Source organism: Hipposideros armiger, unplaced genomic scaffold, assembly GCF_001890085.2.
Source record: "Hipposideros armiger isolate ML-2016 unplaced genomic scaffold, ASM189008v1 scaffold_67, whole genome shotgun sequence".
NCBI lineage: Eukaryota > Metazoa > Chordata > Mammalia > Chiroptera > Hipposideridae > Hipposideros > Hipposideros armiger.
In genome coordinates, this window is record NW_017731417.1 from 1,397,741 (window position 1) to 1,416,656 (window position 18,916).

The window sequence follows — 18,916 nt, forward strand, 5'->3', positions numbered from 1 at the left end:
AGCTTCCTGTTCAGCATTCTCTTTCCTTCAGGTATGACACAATGCCCTGCCTCCCACTACAGAGGCAGCACTTTCCAAAGTAGCCAGGACACACGCACATGACCAGCGGCTTATCCAATAGGATGCTCTGTTTTGAATCTAGAGAAAATGGCCCAAAGGAGGTGAAAGATGGCAGCTGCAGTGGCCAGCAGGGTCAGACAGTGGCCATGGAGGTCAGAGGATACTTACCAGCACTCCGTGATCTCTGACCCATAAGTGTGTATTAGTCAGGGCTTTTTCAGTTTGGGGCAATAGAAAAAACAATGCAGACTGGCTTAAGCAGAAAAGGAAATGCACTGATCCCAGTAAATATTCTAGAAGGAGATTTAACATTTGTTTCTTAACACTTCATGGGTAGCTCCATTCAAAGTTCAAACTATGTGAGCAGGACCCCACTTATCACTGCCCTTTTCTTACTGTACTTCTTTAGTGTTAGCTGAATTCTAGCAACACTAATCCATCAAGGGAAGAAGGTAACTGACAGGGTTCTGGGCCAATCTCTTTCCAGATTTACCTCCAGTAAGAAAGAAAGGCAGTCAATGCCTCCAAAGCCCAAGTAACAGCTGAGGAGCTGAGGTTCTCATTGGGCTAATCCAGATCTCATGACCATCTCTGAACTAAGGACTGTGGCCACACACATTCAGGACACTGGATTCTTAGCCTAGATTGGGTGATTCTTCCCCCGGGACCTGGGAGCCAAGAGTGGAAAAGGGGACATTGGGTTATCAGGACAAGGGTGAATAAGTGAATGGATGCTAGGCAGCAGAAACCAAGGACTTAGGGTCATTTGCACAAACTCAAAGATCCCTCAGTATTAGCAAATTAAAAAGGCAGAAAATGTTACATATCAAATGTTCCTTATTAGGTGGACAGAACCACCATTCCTCAATCACATAACGTTTATGTGGGTCAGTGAATACAGTTCAATAAACCAAGCTCATGGGATCCTAATGAGCTGACACGTAAACACCATAAGTGCACATTCCAAAGTAGCTATAGAGTTTTTTAACGCATTATACAGACCACTGATTTAGCCATTTTATAAAGCAAGAAAATTAGAATTTTCCTTTTTCTGACTTCTTTATGCTAATGTCTCATGGATCCAATACTGGGTACTGGAGTACATTTTCCAAAATATACACCTTGAAGTGGCCCAGACTTTCTCAATTTTAATTATTTTACTATAAATCCTCCTAAAATGCATGGTACATTTCCCCATCTTAATAACCAGAATTCTGAACACAGTTTAATCTGACCTTGTCTTCTCTGATCCACTACAGAGATGACCTCAAGTAATGTTGAGGTTTACAGCACTTTTTGCCCTCACACCAAATGGTGCCCAGTCACCCTGCTTCCTTTGCTGGGTGCTGTGAGACTGTGGACTAATATAACCCAGTCTGGTCTGGAGTGTCTGTAAAGACTTCTAGGTCCCAGACCCACTGGTGTAATGCACACATCTAATAAATATTTGTAATAGCTAATCTTACTATGTTTGCAGATTTGCAAGTGTGAAACTTGTATGTCATTTAAAATTAGATTACGAGGGGCCAGCCGAGTGGCGCGATGGTTAAGAACTGGCTTGGGACGCCAGAGGGCCCCGGTTCGGATCCCACATATGAGGGCCAGTGACACTGCCCTCCACAGCTAAGATGCTGAACAACAGCTCAACCTGGAGCTGGGCTGCCATGAGTCGCCGGCGACGGGTAGTGGGTTGCCATGGGCTACCGTATGTAGCCAGCAGCCAGCGTGAGCGGCCGTCCAGAAGCCGGCGACTGATCTGCCTCGCCCAGGAAGAGTGCAATGATGGTGCCAACTTGGGCCAGTGAAGCGGCGTCCTCCACAACTAGACTGAAGAACAAAACGACAGCAACTTGTCTGTTCCCCTTCCCCCCAATACCCCAATAAAAATCTTAAAAAAAAAAAATTAATAAATAAATAAATAAATAAATAAAATTAGATTAAGAGGCATTCTAAAAAGTAGGGACAATTCTCTTATTCTTATTGCACATAACTTTCTTGATTGCACCAGTGTAGAAACAATACAGGTCCTAAAGGCTAAGTCTAAAAACAAAACCAAAAATCTGTGCCTCTAAAACAACCCTTGCCCCTGAAACATGTACCAATAGGAAGTCGATCACCAAAGATGTGCATCCCCCTGGGAAGGCATGACTCTCTTAAGGTGTAGTCATGAATTATAAGGGAGATGGAAGAACCTTCCAGAAGGCATAGCTAGGCCTCAGGGAGCAACAGATGAGGGAATTCCTTCCAGGTGTTAATGAAGGAATCCTCCCACTGCAAGAGCAGAGGGGTCTCCTGATGCCTGTCTGTCACTGCGACAGACTGGTGACTGCTGTGTGCTCCCATTCTTTTGAGTGAGAATTTTTATTGCAGTGTGACTTCACTATTGTATGGAGGCACATTAACTCTCAAATTCATTTTCATCAGAGCTGGGAGAGAGATATAATCTAGCAATTCCACTATATGTGTAAGGATTACCAAAAGAAGCTGAGATTGGACAGAAGTCACATGGGACAAAAATAAAGAGAAGAAACACAGAGAATGATAAGAGAGCCCACCTGTAGCAAATCTCAGTACCAGCAAAAGTCCAAGTATGAAGGTAAGGGTCTTAACCTTGAACTTCAAAACAGATCTCCCTGTTAGCACCCAGTATGGAATATAGAGTAAAGAAGAAGAGCAGGAGAAGCTCCCCTGAACTTGATCTGATGCAGAAAAACAGAAGAGGCGGGACAATACAAAGAGTAACAAAGATGGGCCATATTTGCAGGAAGCACGGGAAACAGGAGAGTCTAAGGATGTGCTATCTAAATAGTTGCGTGCTTCTCCCAGCTCTCCTCTCCCCAGCGCCATGGAAACGTTCAGCAGATAACTGGTACAGGAAGATCCAGATTGCTTGGTGTCAAGCAAAGAAACTGGTCCGGCATAAATATTAAGTTTCCATTTTTTAAAAATGTGAAAAGAGCAGCAAAACCTACCAATGGATGAAATACACAGGAGAAAAATGTTGCTCCAGCCAGACAAAATTGTGGCCAACTATAAGGTAATCACTTCTAAGAAAGCTTACAGAGAAATCACAAAGCATAAATGCAAGAAATCAAGAAAGAAATAGTGAGGTAACAAGCACAGATGAAACGGGAGCTAACAGAATTAAAGAAAGAAATAGGAAGGGGAAAAAATCCATTAATGACCTCAAAATGAAAATAAAATTAGAAGGAACAGATGGCAGAACAGGCACCATGAAAACCAGAGAAAAAGGAATAGAGAGGATAAAACTACCACATTGAAAACCAAACTTTAAGAGTTAAAAAGGAGCAAAGGGAAAATGATAGAAACAAAAGACAGGCAAAGAAGTGGTGATGTATGTGGAGTTGGACTCTCCAAAGGACAAAACTAAAACCATACAACGGAGAAAATGTTTAAAGATGACAACCAAGAAAACTTCCCTGAAATAAAATAAAACCTAGCAGTGTTATCAGATGAAAGATAAAGAAATGATCCTTTGAGTAGCTGAACAAAAAGATAAAGTCACTTATAAAAGGGAAAAAAATTGGGCTGACATCGGGTTCCTCCACAGCAGCACGAACATCAGAAGGGAGTGAAGCAACACCTACAAGACCCCTGACAAAGGACATGTGAGTCAAGGATTTCATTTGCAGCCAAACTGCCCTTCGAGGGTAATGCTGCCATTTTGAACAACACAAGAACTCAGGGAATAGCGCTCCCATGAGCCATTCTTAAAGTGGCTACCCGAAGATGCATTTCAGCCTAGCAACTAATGATGAGGGAAACCATGGCGAAAGGACTACAGGTGAACATTGACAATATTTAACTGTAGAACTACAACTAAAACAAATGTGAGTATCAAGGGAACAGAATAGAATGTAAACTATATACCCCAATGTTACAGAATGACACAATGAGTAATAATTGATAGTGGAAGAGGAAAAGGAGGTGAGATGCTAAGTTCACTGACTACATTATAGATGATAGCTGAGAGCCAAGAGTTATAATTTAAGTGGGCAAATCATCTAATAGAAGCAGAAGCAATATTAATAATTTAAAAGTACACACTGAAAGGGTGGTGTCGACTAAAATTAAGTGATGGAAAAGGAGAGGAAAAAGAGAGATCATCGCCTACAATAGGGAAGTAAAAATACTGCCTAAGGAATAGAACAATAAGGTTATGATGTATGATTATAATTATAAAGTTAACCCCTAAGACAAAAACACAAAACTCTCCAAGTATCAGAAAAAGACACATAAATATTATAAGACAAAAATCGATGCAGGAAAGAAGTCATTGTAGTTCATCATATGATCAGTTGTGAAGAGCACTGACCTAGTCAAAAAAATGCAAGTGTTCAGTTTTGATCTAATAAAACTATAGTGTGGTGATTGGAGAACAAAAAGAGAGTTCTTCTACAGTAGAATGGGGGAAAAGAGAGCTAATCGCTTATCTTCCATAATGGGAAATCAAGAAATAGTCTCTAAAACTGAAAATCCAGGAAGTGACAATACAGTGTGATTATTTACAGACACGGAGATGAAGACCAAAATAACCAAGCAAAAGAAATGAAAGTGGTTGCCCCTCGGGAGGTGAAAAAGGGGGAGAAGGGCAGCAACTGCTGTTTTTCATAAACAAACTTTCTAGGACATTCTGGTTCTTTCATGTATAGATTTAATAAAAAGTACAATTTTTAAAAAGGAATTCGAGTTGAACTGGCCAATTCGTGATTTGCTTTTTCACTCTAACTTTTTCCTTAGGTCTTTTCAAACTAAAGGCCCTCTGAGTCTCACTTTGAAAAATGTTCTTCGTTCTCGTTTCCTTTTATTGAAAGCCAGTACAACCACTGCATTAATTTGACAGTGTTTCATAAGCCTCCTATGAACCTCAAGCCGCCATGTATTCTGTGAGGACAAAAACATTGACTAGGCGCCATTACTCAGGATGGTCTGCTGAGGGAAAGAGATTAGCAAGCAAATGGATACCTATGGTGGTGATGACAGTTCCAGCAAAGAAAAAGGCACTTCCGAGGTCCCAGTGACTGCTGTTGTTGGAAGAATTTCCTATTGGACTTACTCCTGCATTGTCAGCATCAAGGGCATGCTGCAAAGAAAGGGAGAAAGCATGAGACTCAGTTAAAAAGTAAAACAAACCAAAAAAAGGATTTGCTTGCTCAAGAACCTGCAGAGATCTATAGGGGACTGGTTATGTGGGTGAGGGGACAGCCATAAAGCGAAATCCTTTACACCCACTAAGTAAAATCTAGAAACTTAGTTTTCAGTGGGGGAAAACTAGGGTATATAATATGGTGCCATTTATATAAAATTTGCAAGCACAGATTTATGCAATCCAGGCCAGGGTTATGCAAATTGCATACATATTGCTTTGTATATATATATATATATAGAAAGATGCCTAACAGGATTGTCACCCAAAGTGATCATTCCTGGAAGACAGAATTTTATCTGCTTTTGACTCTTTTGTCTTGTGTTAGAATGTCTTACATTGAGCTTGTTTCGGGAGTGCAGGTGTTGAGAGCTTGGGGTCCTAGGTCAGAAAGACTCGCTGGCTCTTGCTGTTGTTAACTTCAGAACCTTGGACAAGTCATTTCAATTTCTCGAAGCCCACATCTCCTCCTTTGTAAACTGGGGATAGAAATACTTTCCCTCGCAAAGTTGTGAGGTTTAAATGAGATGGTCCATGTAATGTGCTTAGCCCAGCAGCCAGTTAGGGTTTAACTAATAGCCAGTTTCATGATTGTCTTTTCACACACACCCTCCACCACACGCGCACACGCACACACACACACACACACACACACACACACACACACACAAACACATATTTGCTCCCTTTTAGAATAAGTGACAATGACTCCTCACTGACTACTGGATTTGGAACTCCATACACCTTAAAATTCCCAATAAACTGACCACACTGATGATCCACCATCATCTCACACTACTATAAAAGCCTCTAGCCCGAGCAGGCCTCTCCATGAGAGTCACTCAAGCCTCTGGATCCTTGCTTATACCCTCCCCTCGACACGCCCATCATTTAGGGTCTAATCCAGGCCTGCTTCTCCCAGGAGACATGCACAGAGTAAGGTAAAATGGTCTCAGCAGCCCTTCCTGAGCTGGCCCCTGCCAATTCCTCTCTGGCCAGGGGAGGAGATAGAAAGAGCTTTCAAACAGGTGAGCTATAGTGAGGAAGTGACAGGTGGGGGCTTCAGAGGGAGGTGACAGACATATAAGCTATTAATTCTTCTATAATAACAGCTAGAGACTCCGTTCCCTGGACAAAGTTAGAATAACCCCATGTGGAGATAACAAGGTGCAATTAAATATTGAAATGTGATTACATTTATCCTAAATAATGCCCACTAAGCTTTGCTAAAAACAGACAGTGGTTGCCACAAATCATGTTACAACTGCAAAAGTCAATCATCCTTATATTTTACCTTCAGACTCTTTAGACCAGGAATCAGCAAATTTTTTTATAAAGTACCAGATAGTAAATATTTTAGGCTTTGTGGGCCACATATGATTTCAATTGCATATTTTCTTCTTTTTACAGTCCTTTAAATATGAAAAACCATTCTTAGCTTGTGGATTGTACAAAAGCAGGCTGCTGGCTGTATTTGGCAGACCCCCAGACAACTGACCTGACAATAGAAAAAATTTCTTTCAAGTCTTCAGTTGATTCTTTCCTGCCTCTAAGAACATGAAATATTATGCCAGCCACTGTTTCTAACATAAACCCTGGTACCCCAGAATTTAAAACCCGGCTGCATGGGATGCATACAGCCTGTCTCTGCTGATGGATTAAATCGGCCTAATTGACAACAATCATTTATTCATCAGGGACTCTGCTCTGCTTTAGAGGAAGGACAGATGGGGAGTCCTTTTTCCTGGTAAAATAATCTATTTTCACTCTGCTGTGAGTACCATCAGATCAAACCACAGGCCTTAACTAATGCTTATCTCCTCATTATCTATTCAGCTCTGATGGGCCCACCTGGAAGCAATAGCTCAGGGACAGCTCTAGGCGTCAGTCTCTTAGGTGGCCTCACATCACACCATCAGTACCTAATATTTATAACTTCTATGAAGCTGCACAGAGAAGTCTCACTGTGCTGAGTATTGCACATAAACATCATAACCAGACCCAGTGCTGCATATAAAAATACAGATTTGCAGCAAAGACAAGCAGAGTTGATTATTTGTTTCATCAGAAAAAATCTGAAGTAAGATTCCTTTCAGGTTTCATTTTTTTTTTGCATTATGCAATTTATAAATATTTAATGTTCACATATGTAACCCTCCAGGAAAATGTTTATCAGTTGAAAGGAAAGGAAATTTTCTCATTTGTTGAGTGCATGCATTAAGCCAGGTACTATAGAAGTGTTATTCCATTTTACCCTTTCTACAGCTTGCAAAAAAGCAATATTATCCCCACCTTAGTGATAAGAAAACAGGTTCAGGAATGTTAAGGAACTTATCCTAGGTCACACAGGAAGTAGAGAAGCTAGAATTCAAACGCCTACTGGGCCAAAAGCCATGGTATTACCCTTTCCTCTACATATAGTACCCGGAACACACTCCTCCTCCCCCATCCCCATGCTCACCTCCAGACTGAGATGAGGGGAAAGGACGGCCATTGTTCAAGAATCTCAGCAGAAGGGACTTCACAAGGGATCAATTCTAATTGGACCACTTCCTTGGAAGTGGAGACACCAAGCTTCATTTGGCTTTTGGAGCTGGTTGAGAGCTTAATTGTGTTGCATTAAAAATTAAATTTAAAAATAAATAAATAAAAATGGGAAAAGCTTGATTTTATGCCCTGAAAAGGAGGGGAAAGAGAAGAGAGAGAAAGCCCTAACAGAGGAGGAAAAAAAGAAAGAGAGAGAAAGGAGTATTGATTGACAAGTGGGAGGTTCAAGGTCAGTTGCAGCAACACCCAGGACTTTTGAAGAGCACGTCCATCCAGTATCCAGTTTTAACTTGCATTGTATCTGTGATAGGAATTCCTGTCTCGCTCCCCCAAATCTTCAGTACAGTGAGCTATCCACACAAATGCCCTGGGGAAGTGGTTTTGTGGAAATTAAATAAAAGGGTTGCTGTGGGCACAGTGGGGCCAGAGGGTGGTTTAGAATGAGAAGTAAGAAGGAGAAAGATAAGCCCTTCAACAGTCACCAAGCTCATGCTAAGGCTTTGGACGATCCCCAATATGGAATGAGGTTTGATTCTATCTAGATCGATCCGTCAGAAAGACTCCAGCAAGCCCCCAGAATTAAAATGAATCAGCAAACTTGGGTTATGTACATCCAGGGAAAGCCCAGTATAAATGACTTTTATCACTTGAATTAATGGCATCATTTTTAGCTCAATAAGAATATTTCTGATGGAGTTCATAGGTCTAGCTTTATTCATCTTCTAAAATATTTTCTAATGATCGTAATTCTTTGAACTCAAGCACAACATTTTAAAATGAAATACATTTGCTTTTCTCTCTCTCTCTCTCTCTCTCTCTCTCTGCATTCAGGCTGCAAAAGTGTAGATAAGCCAGCCCATTAGAAATGCCTGAGGACATAGATAATGAAATGATGCAACTGATCCGTGTACTGTTTGGCTTAAAAAATCAAACAAAACTCTCCATCCTCCTAGCCCCACTCCACCCCCATGCATTAGGACCATCTGAAAGTGTGACAGAGAAACCACAGCCTCACACGAAGTGAGATTGATATGAAAGAAGAAAGAAGAGGGGAGGTAAGGACCCCTTGGACACGCCCCCCTCCAGCTTCCCGCAGTGCTGTAATCCCATAAGGCAATGCCGGGCTGTGTAAATCACTTTCTGGATGGCATAAGATACCATCATGAGAGCTAGCACTACATTGGGATGAATGATGACCCACAGGGGACCACTAACTGTCCGTGGCCTTTCTCCTATGATCTGTGTACTCGGTGAGATAATCTGTTTCCTTATGTGGCACCAAAAAGAAAGACACACAAAAGTAGCCCAATCATCACTCAGTTGTCTGAGATTAGCTGAAGAATGCCACCGATGGGTGCCGTATGCATGGACACTAAAAGCTAGGGTGATCCTTTGATTTATGGCCCAATCCAGGATACGTGCAGAGTGAGAAGGGGACTCTCTTCATGCTGGGACCACAAGGCAGGCACAGCCTAGGATGTATAGTCACTTGACTAATAGCTTACACCACTGGAACCAAAGGAAAGGACTCCTCATCTGAGGGCACAAAGGCGGCTCTGTGTCTACAACCTTCTTGGTCCCAAGGAGACATAGTCAGCAAAGGGATTTATGAAGTCGTTAGCCAGAAGTTGAGGCAGGATGAAGGGGTGGTTGTGAACAGTGGCTTCAAAAAGGTATTAAAAGTGAGCAAACTTTCAGCCATTAATGGACAGAAGGAAAGCCACAGACCCAGAGAGGCACACAAAAGGCATATGGTCAGGCCACAGGCATTACAACTCAAAAATGCCCCTAATGATTCAAAACCCCGGCAGCACCTTTCCACCTTCTCACACATTTGTGGCAGAAGGGCCTCAGATAGGAAGTGGAAGTCTGGTATTCATTTGTTCGCCACAGTTGCTTTTTATTTCTCCTGCTGCAGATATTTCATATATAAATATCTCACAGCAGCAGAATGGAAGATGCTGGCACTGGTGAGGCAAGTGTACGTCCCCGTGCAAGGCCACATCATAATAGCTCAAACAATAGCAGGAAGGTATCAGAGAGGAGACCTGGCGCCACCCCAAGCTCTTCTGTGGCTGATTCCAAAAAGTCTCCGCTTCAGTCGAGAGGTGCAGCATGGAAGCACCTCGCATATTGCTCTTGCAACAGAGAAAGGTTGTGGTGAGAGAGGCAAATGTCCAGCCTGTGCAACTTACTCAATTTCTCTGAACCTCAGTTTTCTCATTTCTAAAATGAGAAACCTACCTTGCAGGGTTATTGCTAGTATTTTTCTTTTAATGTATATAAGACTTTTGGCAGTGTGCCATGTCATTTCATATATAAGAATATTAATAACAGGAATCCTTTCTGAGCATTTACTAGTGCACAGGTGAACTCAGTTAACCCTCATGATGGCCCCATGAGGTGAGCATCACTACGTCCCCATGGGGCACATGAGACTTGGTGGAGACCCTCGACCGTGGTCACACCCACAGCACATGGCAAAGCTAGTGTGTGGATGCTATTAGAATTGTCAACAGGGGGGTCATCATGTTAAATGCTGAAAAGGCAACTCCTCTCTGCCCTTTGTGTTCTTCTTTCCCCCATCTCAGATCCTCTTGGCCCACCTCCCTGCCTCTGGGGAGAGCAGGCTGGCTCCCACCCAGGCTGGGCACCCCACATGTCTATGAGAGGTAAAGGGAGAAGGGAAAGGGGGTTCATGCATGTGTGCCTTTGCCTCCCACCCAGGCAGACAGCCAATGTGGCGTCAGGCCTGCGCTGGCCTGAGTGGATTGGCCATCCTGTGGCCACACCACCTCAGAGTCTCCCACACATAACCAGGCCCAGCCATAACAAGGCGAAGAGAAAGGCACCTTCAGCGCCATGGTGAATGTTATGGTGGTGTTTATTTCCCTGCTGTCCTAAGTATCCAGTTATGTGCAAATATTGGCCTTGCCCCAGGTCCCCAGGGGAGCGAGGCTTTCATCAGAATTTTACAGCCTGGTTGTAAATCTAGAGTAAAGGCCAGCTGCAAAATGGACAGGATGAGTGAGGAGTCTGTTTGGAGAATAAGAGAGAGAAAAACCCTAGGCGCACTAGACCTCACATCCAGAGTTGACGGTCCTAGGGAAGCTCACTTTCCTTACTGTCATTCGTTAATTTTCTGGGGAGAAAATGGTCTATAATAAAACGCAATTCCTCAGCACCTGGGTATCCACTAATAACCAATCTGTCTAAACACTGTCATGTGGGTTCCAGCCATACTTGGGGGAGCTCTTTGACCTTCCAAATGGAAGGAAAAAATAAGAGAAATTTTAAACCGTGAGGAAAGCATCAGCTCCACTGTGCAAGCAGGGATCTAGGTGTCCGCCCTTCCTGAGAAGATCAATAAACTTTCAGGCTGTCTTTTTTTCTCAGCTTGGACTCAACCTCTGCAGACTGAATATCAAATTTGCCAAGTGATGTTGAACAATCAACCCTGGTCCTGTGGAGAACGTATGATGTATGCCCTGCTATGTCTGCACTTGAAATTATTCCTATCAAAGATGTGTCTATCCCATTTCTGGGAGAGAAACTGTTGATACCGGGCTACAAAAGCAGCTACAGGAATTGTGATTTATTGAAGTGTGAGCTAAATCAAAGATCACCATTCCTTCCACTGCATTGGAGAGAGCCTGACCTTTAACAGATGATTAATACCGTCATAAAACAGAGATGCCTCTGCTACCTTATTTTCATTGTAGCTATTTAGTTACACCATTTCTTGCTCTTTTTGCTCTTTTTGAGTGTTCAATATCAATCCCAAATTAATATTTCATTCCCCTTAGAGAATGTGTCAGCACCTGGAGTCAGTGCCTTTTGCTAATGAGTACAGTTTGATGTGGAGGCAGACAAGAAAATGGAGACGATCCCAGAGACTTTAAAGAAAGCTCTAGACTATGCATAAAAAAGAATCATAGTCATCAGCATTTGCAATGTGCCTTCTTATCTTATTCCACCCTCACACACACACACAAAATACTGTATTAATAAATCCTACTATTATTCCCATTCTATACATGAGACAACAGAAATAGAAGTAACTTGCCCACGGTTGCAGTAGTTAGTAAGTGTCAGAGCTGGGACTGGTTAAAAATCCACTGTTTTGGGCTGGCCGAGTGGCTCAGTTGGTCAAGAGCTTGCTCAAGAGTGCGAGCTCTGAACAACAGGGTTGCCAGTTCGATTCCCAGCCTGAGCTGAGCTGCCGCTGAGCTACTAACAGGTGGCAGGATGGCTGAGCTAAAAAAATTTTTTAAATGTGGTAAAAAAAAAAAAATCCATTTTTAACTCTAGCCTTCTCCTATCTCCCACAGATAGCTCTCTGTCCAGCTTGCAAACATTTTTCTAAAGCTCATCTGTTATGGCGCCTTCACTCACCTAAAGAAAAGACAATACAGAGAAGTAGGAATTTCTACTTTTGGTCCTCATTTGTCAAAGAACCAAAGGGTAATGCCCTCCCCACCTTACTCAGGAAGCTAACCAGCATCATGAAGCTTTTTATCTCATTTGCTCATTTCCACCGAGAACAAGAGAGAAAAATATATTCTCCCTATAAACTAAGAAGCTACTCCTAACTGCAGACCTGAATAAAAGCTCATGTACTTTGGCTTTAAATAGAACATATTGATCCAGCCTCCGCAGAGCCACATCCTCTAGGGCACAGCCGGCAGGTAACCATCAGGCTCTGCAGTCTTCTCACAGGTAAATGCAGGTCCTTTTGGGGCTCCCACAAGTTGAGTCAGAGACTCCAGCTCGTGCATAGAAGCCTGCATGTCTCCCTCCTCTTCCTGCACCAGTCACACTGGACTCTAACTAACCACCCCAGCCACGTCGGTCTCCCCAGATGGGAATCGAACAACATGGTGAAAAATCACAGGCTCTCGCGCCAGGCTGCCCACGTCCAGAGCCACGTCTACACCCAACTTAAGCACGGGGAGATTACTTAACTTCTCTGTTCTTTGGTTGCCTACCACTCCCTCACAGGATCACTGTAAAGATTAAATGACTTAAAATACAGGAAGGATTTCGAGTAGTGCCTGGCCCCAGTAGACACACCAGGTGAGTGTTAGCAACACAACTAATACAGGGCTGGAAGCTTCTGGAAGACAGTGAGTAGGCATCTTGCACCTCTGGTCATTTTTTTTCTAATCACTGGAGCCTAACGCAGCACCTGCTTCATGACAGGCATTCAGTAAATATGAGTTATCTAAATGAACACATTTAATTATAAGTAATGGAAATAATTGTACAAACCACACACCATCAAACTCTCGCTAAACGAGATTTGCGCTTCACTTTAAACAAGAAGCCAACACATGCACATTTGTATACAAATGTGAACACAATAGCACTCATTTCTGGGCTTTTGTTTTACTTTTATGGGAGTTTTGGGGGGAACATTGAATTCTCGCTTGCAAATTCACTTTTCCAGTGACATGCCAGTTTCCATTAGCTCTTTAATTTCTGGCTTAAAAGCTTTAGAGCTTCTTCACTAAACAGTGATGGAATCAACAACCCCAGGAAAAGAACAGTAATATAATGAAGTGGAGGCCTGTAGGGACAGGCAGGGGGAGAGGAACTGCAGGCCCAGTCTTATACGCATCAAACCATCTTCTGTGTGACTGCTTCGCTGGAAAAAAAGAGTCCCCTGAAAAAAGGGCAACAGCTGCGGGGAGTTGCTTCAACTTGTCAGAACCTTGTCCTTGGCCACAAAGAACCCAAACCTGCACTCGCCAGAGGTCACTTGCTGCCTGGGCTTCAGCCTGAACTTCCTGCACAAAGGCTGCTTGGAAGAAGGGATGGCCCAGCGCAGGGGAGAAGAAAGCTTATCTGGCTCTGCCCTCCAACTCACAGCAAGGTCTTCCATAGGCTGCTGAATGGATGTCTTAGGGGCTATGATTTCATTAAAATCCTTATGTTCCTAACTATGTAAAGCTTTGAGAGCTGGAGACACCATGGGAATCTGCTCATGCATAAAGAAGACAGAAACATTATCTGAAAGAAGTCCTCCTGACAACAAGAGCAAAACAAATTGACTTACTCATATATTGCACAGAAACAAAATCATTTTCTGCTTTGCTTCTTGTAGGTTCTAAGTAAAGAGCCCTTGGTCTCCAAAACAGATACAGAAGTCCCCATTCATTCATTCATTCATTCATTCATTCCTCAAACATTAAGTATCTTCTTTGGGCTAATCACTGTGCTGGGCATGAAAGATACATCAATAAAAGACACAGACTCAATTGGAGACAACTCCCAGTCGGGGCAAGGAGACAGGTGAGAAAAACCATCATCACCCACTAGAGTCTAAAAAGTGTAGAGGAAAATGTGAATGCCTGATGCTATGGGGCCAAACAGGGCCCCACCCACCATGGAAGTCCATGAAGGCTTCCCCCAAGACTTGAGCTTTGGCACCTCTGAGGTTCAGAAATCCAGATCAAAACTTAGCAGAGTGTCACAGTTGGCACTCCATAAATATCCAGTTGATGAATGAGTGAATGAATGACTTAAAACCAGCTCACAACTACCACTGTTACTCTTTGGGTTTATGTGACGGACCCAAATGGCAATGTACTGACTGATCAGATCATGTCACCCAGTGGCTGGGAATGTAGACACAGCTCCACTGTGCTCTCAAGGTAAAATCCCATACCAGGCCCAGCTTGGTTGGGCCCCTGCTGATCTCCAGTCTAATTGCTTCCCAAGTTCCCTTTGCTAACTTACCTCCGACCATACTGTCTCCTTTCTCCCAGTCCTTAGACACCCAGCTGCCTTCCGCTGCTAAGCCTCGGCACTCAGCTCTGGGTCCTGGAATCCCTGTCCTATGAAGTCAGTTCTCCTGCTCACACATTCTCTCTGGTGCCCCATGGCTCTAACTCCCTCTCCTTTGCAGCATCCATCTGATGTTATTTACACTTACTTGTGTGATTATATGCATAAGGTTTGCCTCTACCACTTCCTATCAGTAGAATGACCATATAATTTATCTTTCAAACAAGGACACTTTTTGAGAGAGAAAAAGGGACGCTACTGACAATTACTCCAGAACCACAAAAATTGGGATGCTTGGTCATCCTAGCCATAAGCTCCAGGGGGGCAGGGGCTACATCTGTCTTTTATTTACCATTATGTCCCCAGCAAACAATCAAGAGATTTGTTGAATAAACGAATGAGTGAAGGGATGAATGAGTGAATGAGTGAGTGAGTGAGTGATTTTGAACTTGGCAGGAGAAGAAAATGGGAAATGTCACAGTCTTGAAAAATGTCCATGGGTCATGTAAATGACTAACATCTCCTGCTCCTGGGGAGAACAATATGGCAGCTCATGATCTCTGGCCCTCCCCTTATCTGCAGAACGGCAGCCTTAGTCACCATGACAACACCAAAGGGCCATGTCCAGGACCACAGTAAAGTACCCAGTCCTCTGCCCATATCTTAAATTAAATCCTGTTCCACCAAAGCACAGTGAAGTCAGGCCCAGAGAGCACAACCTGTGAAATGAGTCAGGATGCCAAAGGCCCACAGTCCAGAGCCCAGGCCCTGGCAGGATGCTCTCTGTAGATTGGAAAGCTATAAATCCAAGGGAGAAAGGGGGAGGGGGCTCTGTGTCAGAAGGCAAGCACTGACTCCCACGAGGGCACTTTCCCATCACGTTGTTTGAGTGGATTTTCCCTTAGGAGGAATTTGTCTTGATACAATCACACACTCTCTAGCCCCATCATGTCAAGCTAAGGATGGAGACTGAATAAAAGAGCGTGGACCCTGAAGTCAGAGAGATCCAGATTCCAGGCCCATGTTCGCCACTAACTCACTGTGAGAACTTAACCATGGTACCTAGCCTCTGTAAACGGGGCAGCAACCGTGGCTGGTCCGTGGGGCAATGGAGAGTGAGAAATGAGGCTCGGGAATACCAATGAAAGCTGCCTAGCACCGAGCCTGCATGGAGTCGGTGCTTAATAAACAGTGTCAAATAGTATTCACCAAACCAGCTTGAGGCCCGAGAGCTGAGCAAAGTATCGAAGACTCTAATCATTTATTCGCAAAGGCTAAAAATCCCTAAGAGGTCACAAAGTGAAAACCAAGGTCCCATTCACCAACATAAAAAGTCACAGAACCAGTGCAGGAGGGGGTACAGATCAGGAAGAGAAGCCCCCACACCCACCCCGATGCTCATACTTCTAGGAAACTCCAGACCTGGCCCATGCCTGGCAGATGAAAGTGCTAGGCTTTCTTCAGACAAAGAAGCTATAATGAAGAGAGGAAGGTGCCCATTTTGAGGTCAGGAGGGTTCTGAAAGGTTACGTAACCGGCCGAAGCAAAGACTAAAGTATTCCAGGGGAAAAGTCAGCCTTTTAGACAGTGAGGTGACCTGCTTACTCTGGGGAGATTGCACCATGCTGCCCACCAGAGACACTCTCCAGGGCGAGAGGAATCCTTGTTACTTGTGCTACCTGTAGGCACTTGGAATGGAGGGTTCCAAGCCCTCCAGGGTGGGCATCTCCCCAACACTAAGCCCCACTCCCATGAAACACCCCTCCCTTCTCCATGGCTGTTACTGGGAGAAACCACAGCCACATGAGCACAGGAGCTACAGTGAAGACACTCAGTCTTAAACGTCTAAGAATTCACCACCTGCAAAATGACTGCTACAGATCATCATCCACATGGGCTGAGGCACTTGTCCCTCCTTCTGTTGGTCACTGAAGCCAGCTCATGATTTTATTCTCTGAGGATTACCAAAGATGGATGTGTTACTGCTATCAAGACTCATCCTGACTGAAGTTTCTAAGACAACTGTATTGGGGACAGGGAAATAAGCAATTGTGGCATCTGAGAGGATTGAGGACAAAATTCTTGGGATGGAGTGACCGTCCAATCAAGATCATGGAAACTGTGACTTCAAAAACATACTCAGTTTACTTCATTCCACTGCAAAAAAAATGCAAGTACTCCAGTTCTGCTTATCATCGTCTGTTCAGTTCCATTCCTTGTACTTCACTTTGGAGAAGAAAGATGGAACAGGGGGAAGGAAATGATGTTTCCTAAATGCCAGCTATAGGCCAGGCACTCTGCTGGGCACTTTATGTGGGTTATCTCACTCACTCCTCCCAATATTCTGAATAAGCGGGACTGCCCGGTCCCTTTAACAGGAGGAGCCTGAGGTTCAGTGGGGTAAGGGACCAGGTCTACCTGCCTCTAATGCCCCTGCTCCGTCCCCTCCTGACACTCCTTTGAAAATGCGATAGTCCACATTTAGAGTGCAACAGTGCCATGTCAGACAGTCCAGGTTTCCCCGATCATTTCTCCTTCTCCCTACAGTCTTTTCCTTGGAGTAAAAGCTTTGAGGAAAGCGCTAGATGTAGTGTAGGGGACACTCACTGTCGACACAAGCGAGCAGTAGAGCACAATGGTTAGACATATGGGATCTGGAGTCCTGCACCCCCAGGCTCAAATCCTGGTTTAACCACTTAGCGACGGTTACTTAACTTGGGCCAGTGACTTCACTTCTTAGAATTTATTTGCTCATCCATAAAATAGACTGATGTCGGCAGAACCTACCTTTAGGATTGTTGCAAGTATTCAATGAGCTCAAGGACTGAAGCACTTAGAACAGTGCCTAGAGGAAAGTAAACGACCCATGAAGGGTAGCTATTTTTTAATATTACAACAGCTCTGCAGGATTTCCCTAGTACAGTCATCTGCAGACTCCCTCACATCGTCTCGGGTGAGGTTCTAAAGATGGATGGATCTTATGTGTCCTCTATGGGCTGAACTGCCGAGGCCCGCCTCGGGCTGAATGGCCTACCCCAGGGCACCAAACCAGAAGATCCACGTGCCTCACTGGGGGGTAAGTGGAAACCAGGCACAGGGGATACAGGCCCTTTCCGTCAGTCACACCTTGGAGTCAATGGTTACCCCGTTGTTCGAGTGATCTGCTCCTTGGGGGCTGCCTGAGCCTTCTGGGTCCCTGAGGGTCTCTGAAACTGAGCCTGAAACCATGCAGAAAACAACCAAGAGGAACAGATGAGAGCCAGCCCCAGTGTCTACCTAACAGAGATGACGCTGAGTGTCTCCACCAAAGCTCAGGATAAAAATGATTATCTAGGTGGCTGGGGTAAGCCCTCTAACTGGAATAGAAAACAACAACGCGTCTTCCCTGGGCTCAAAAGCCACAAAGACACAGCGGCTTGGAGTAAGTAAGCAGCCCAACCCAGCACTCAGGGGAGCAATTGCTGTGAAGAGCACTTTTCACTTTAACAATAGAAGCAAACGGAGGAAATTTGTCAATTAGAAAATGTAGGATTTGAAACCCCAAAGGGCATTTCGGGCACTTTTTTTCTCTTTTCTCTTAGCAGAACCTCAGGAGGCACATAACTTAGGGGCTTTCTGGTTTCTTTTTTTTCTGCCTTACCCAACAGATAAATAGCAGCAATCACAAGAGCTAAAAGTAACTGAGCTTTTTTTGTTTAATCCTCAGAGCACCCCGACAAGTGAACACTATTAATCACAATCTCTATTTGGCAGACAGGAAACTGAGGCCTGAGGTGACTCCCCTAGTGACTCCCCAAGTCACAGCCCATGAGCAGTAAAGAGATTTAACATGGGAAAGTTAACTCCAGAGTCTGGGCGCTTATCACCAGGCTCTGCTGCCCACGTGGCCTGTGCTTGAACAGGCAAGGGTGTGGAGAGCAGAGCAGGCACTCTTCGCTGACACGGGAATGAATCATTTTCAAGTTTCCTTTGTTGAATTCTCTTAAATATGGCCTGGTCTCTATCGCTTAGCACCCCTCACCTACGATGTTGCAATATTCTTCTAACTGGTCTTCCTTCCTCCAATTCCTCCTTCCTCCAACTCAACTTCACCATTGCTACAAGAGTTATCTTTTCAAAAGGAAGTTCCCATCCTGTCACTTTTTTGCTTAATCTTTCAGTGACTCCCCACTGCCCATAGCATGAAGCTCCAATTCCTCAGCAAGGCTTTCCGGGCACCTCCCAAATTGAGCCCCCACTCTCATCCCCAGCCCCCCTAGCACTGCTTTCCATGCCTCTCAGCTCAAGCCACACTGACCATTTGTGGCTCCTTCCAAGGACCACACATGCCCTTGGGATGCCCTTCACTTGGCC

The 18,916-nt window shown here is 44.2% G+C and overlaps 1 protein-coding gene across 1 annotated transcript in view; it reads right to left on the reverse strand.

The window, feature by feature from the left end:
• KCNK10 (potassium two pore domain channel subfamily K member 10) overlaps positions 1–18,916 on the reverse strand; it is a 133,557-nt gene that overhangs the window by 50,125 nt on the left and 64,516 nt on the right. Inside the window, exon 4 of the mRNA XM_019642290.1 lies at positions 5,047–5,164. Within this exon, the coding sequence (XP_019497835.1) occupies positions 5,047–5,164 (118 nt within the window). The remainder of the gene's footprint in view (positions 1–5,046; positions 5,165–18,916) is intronic.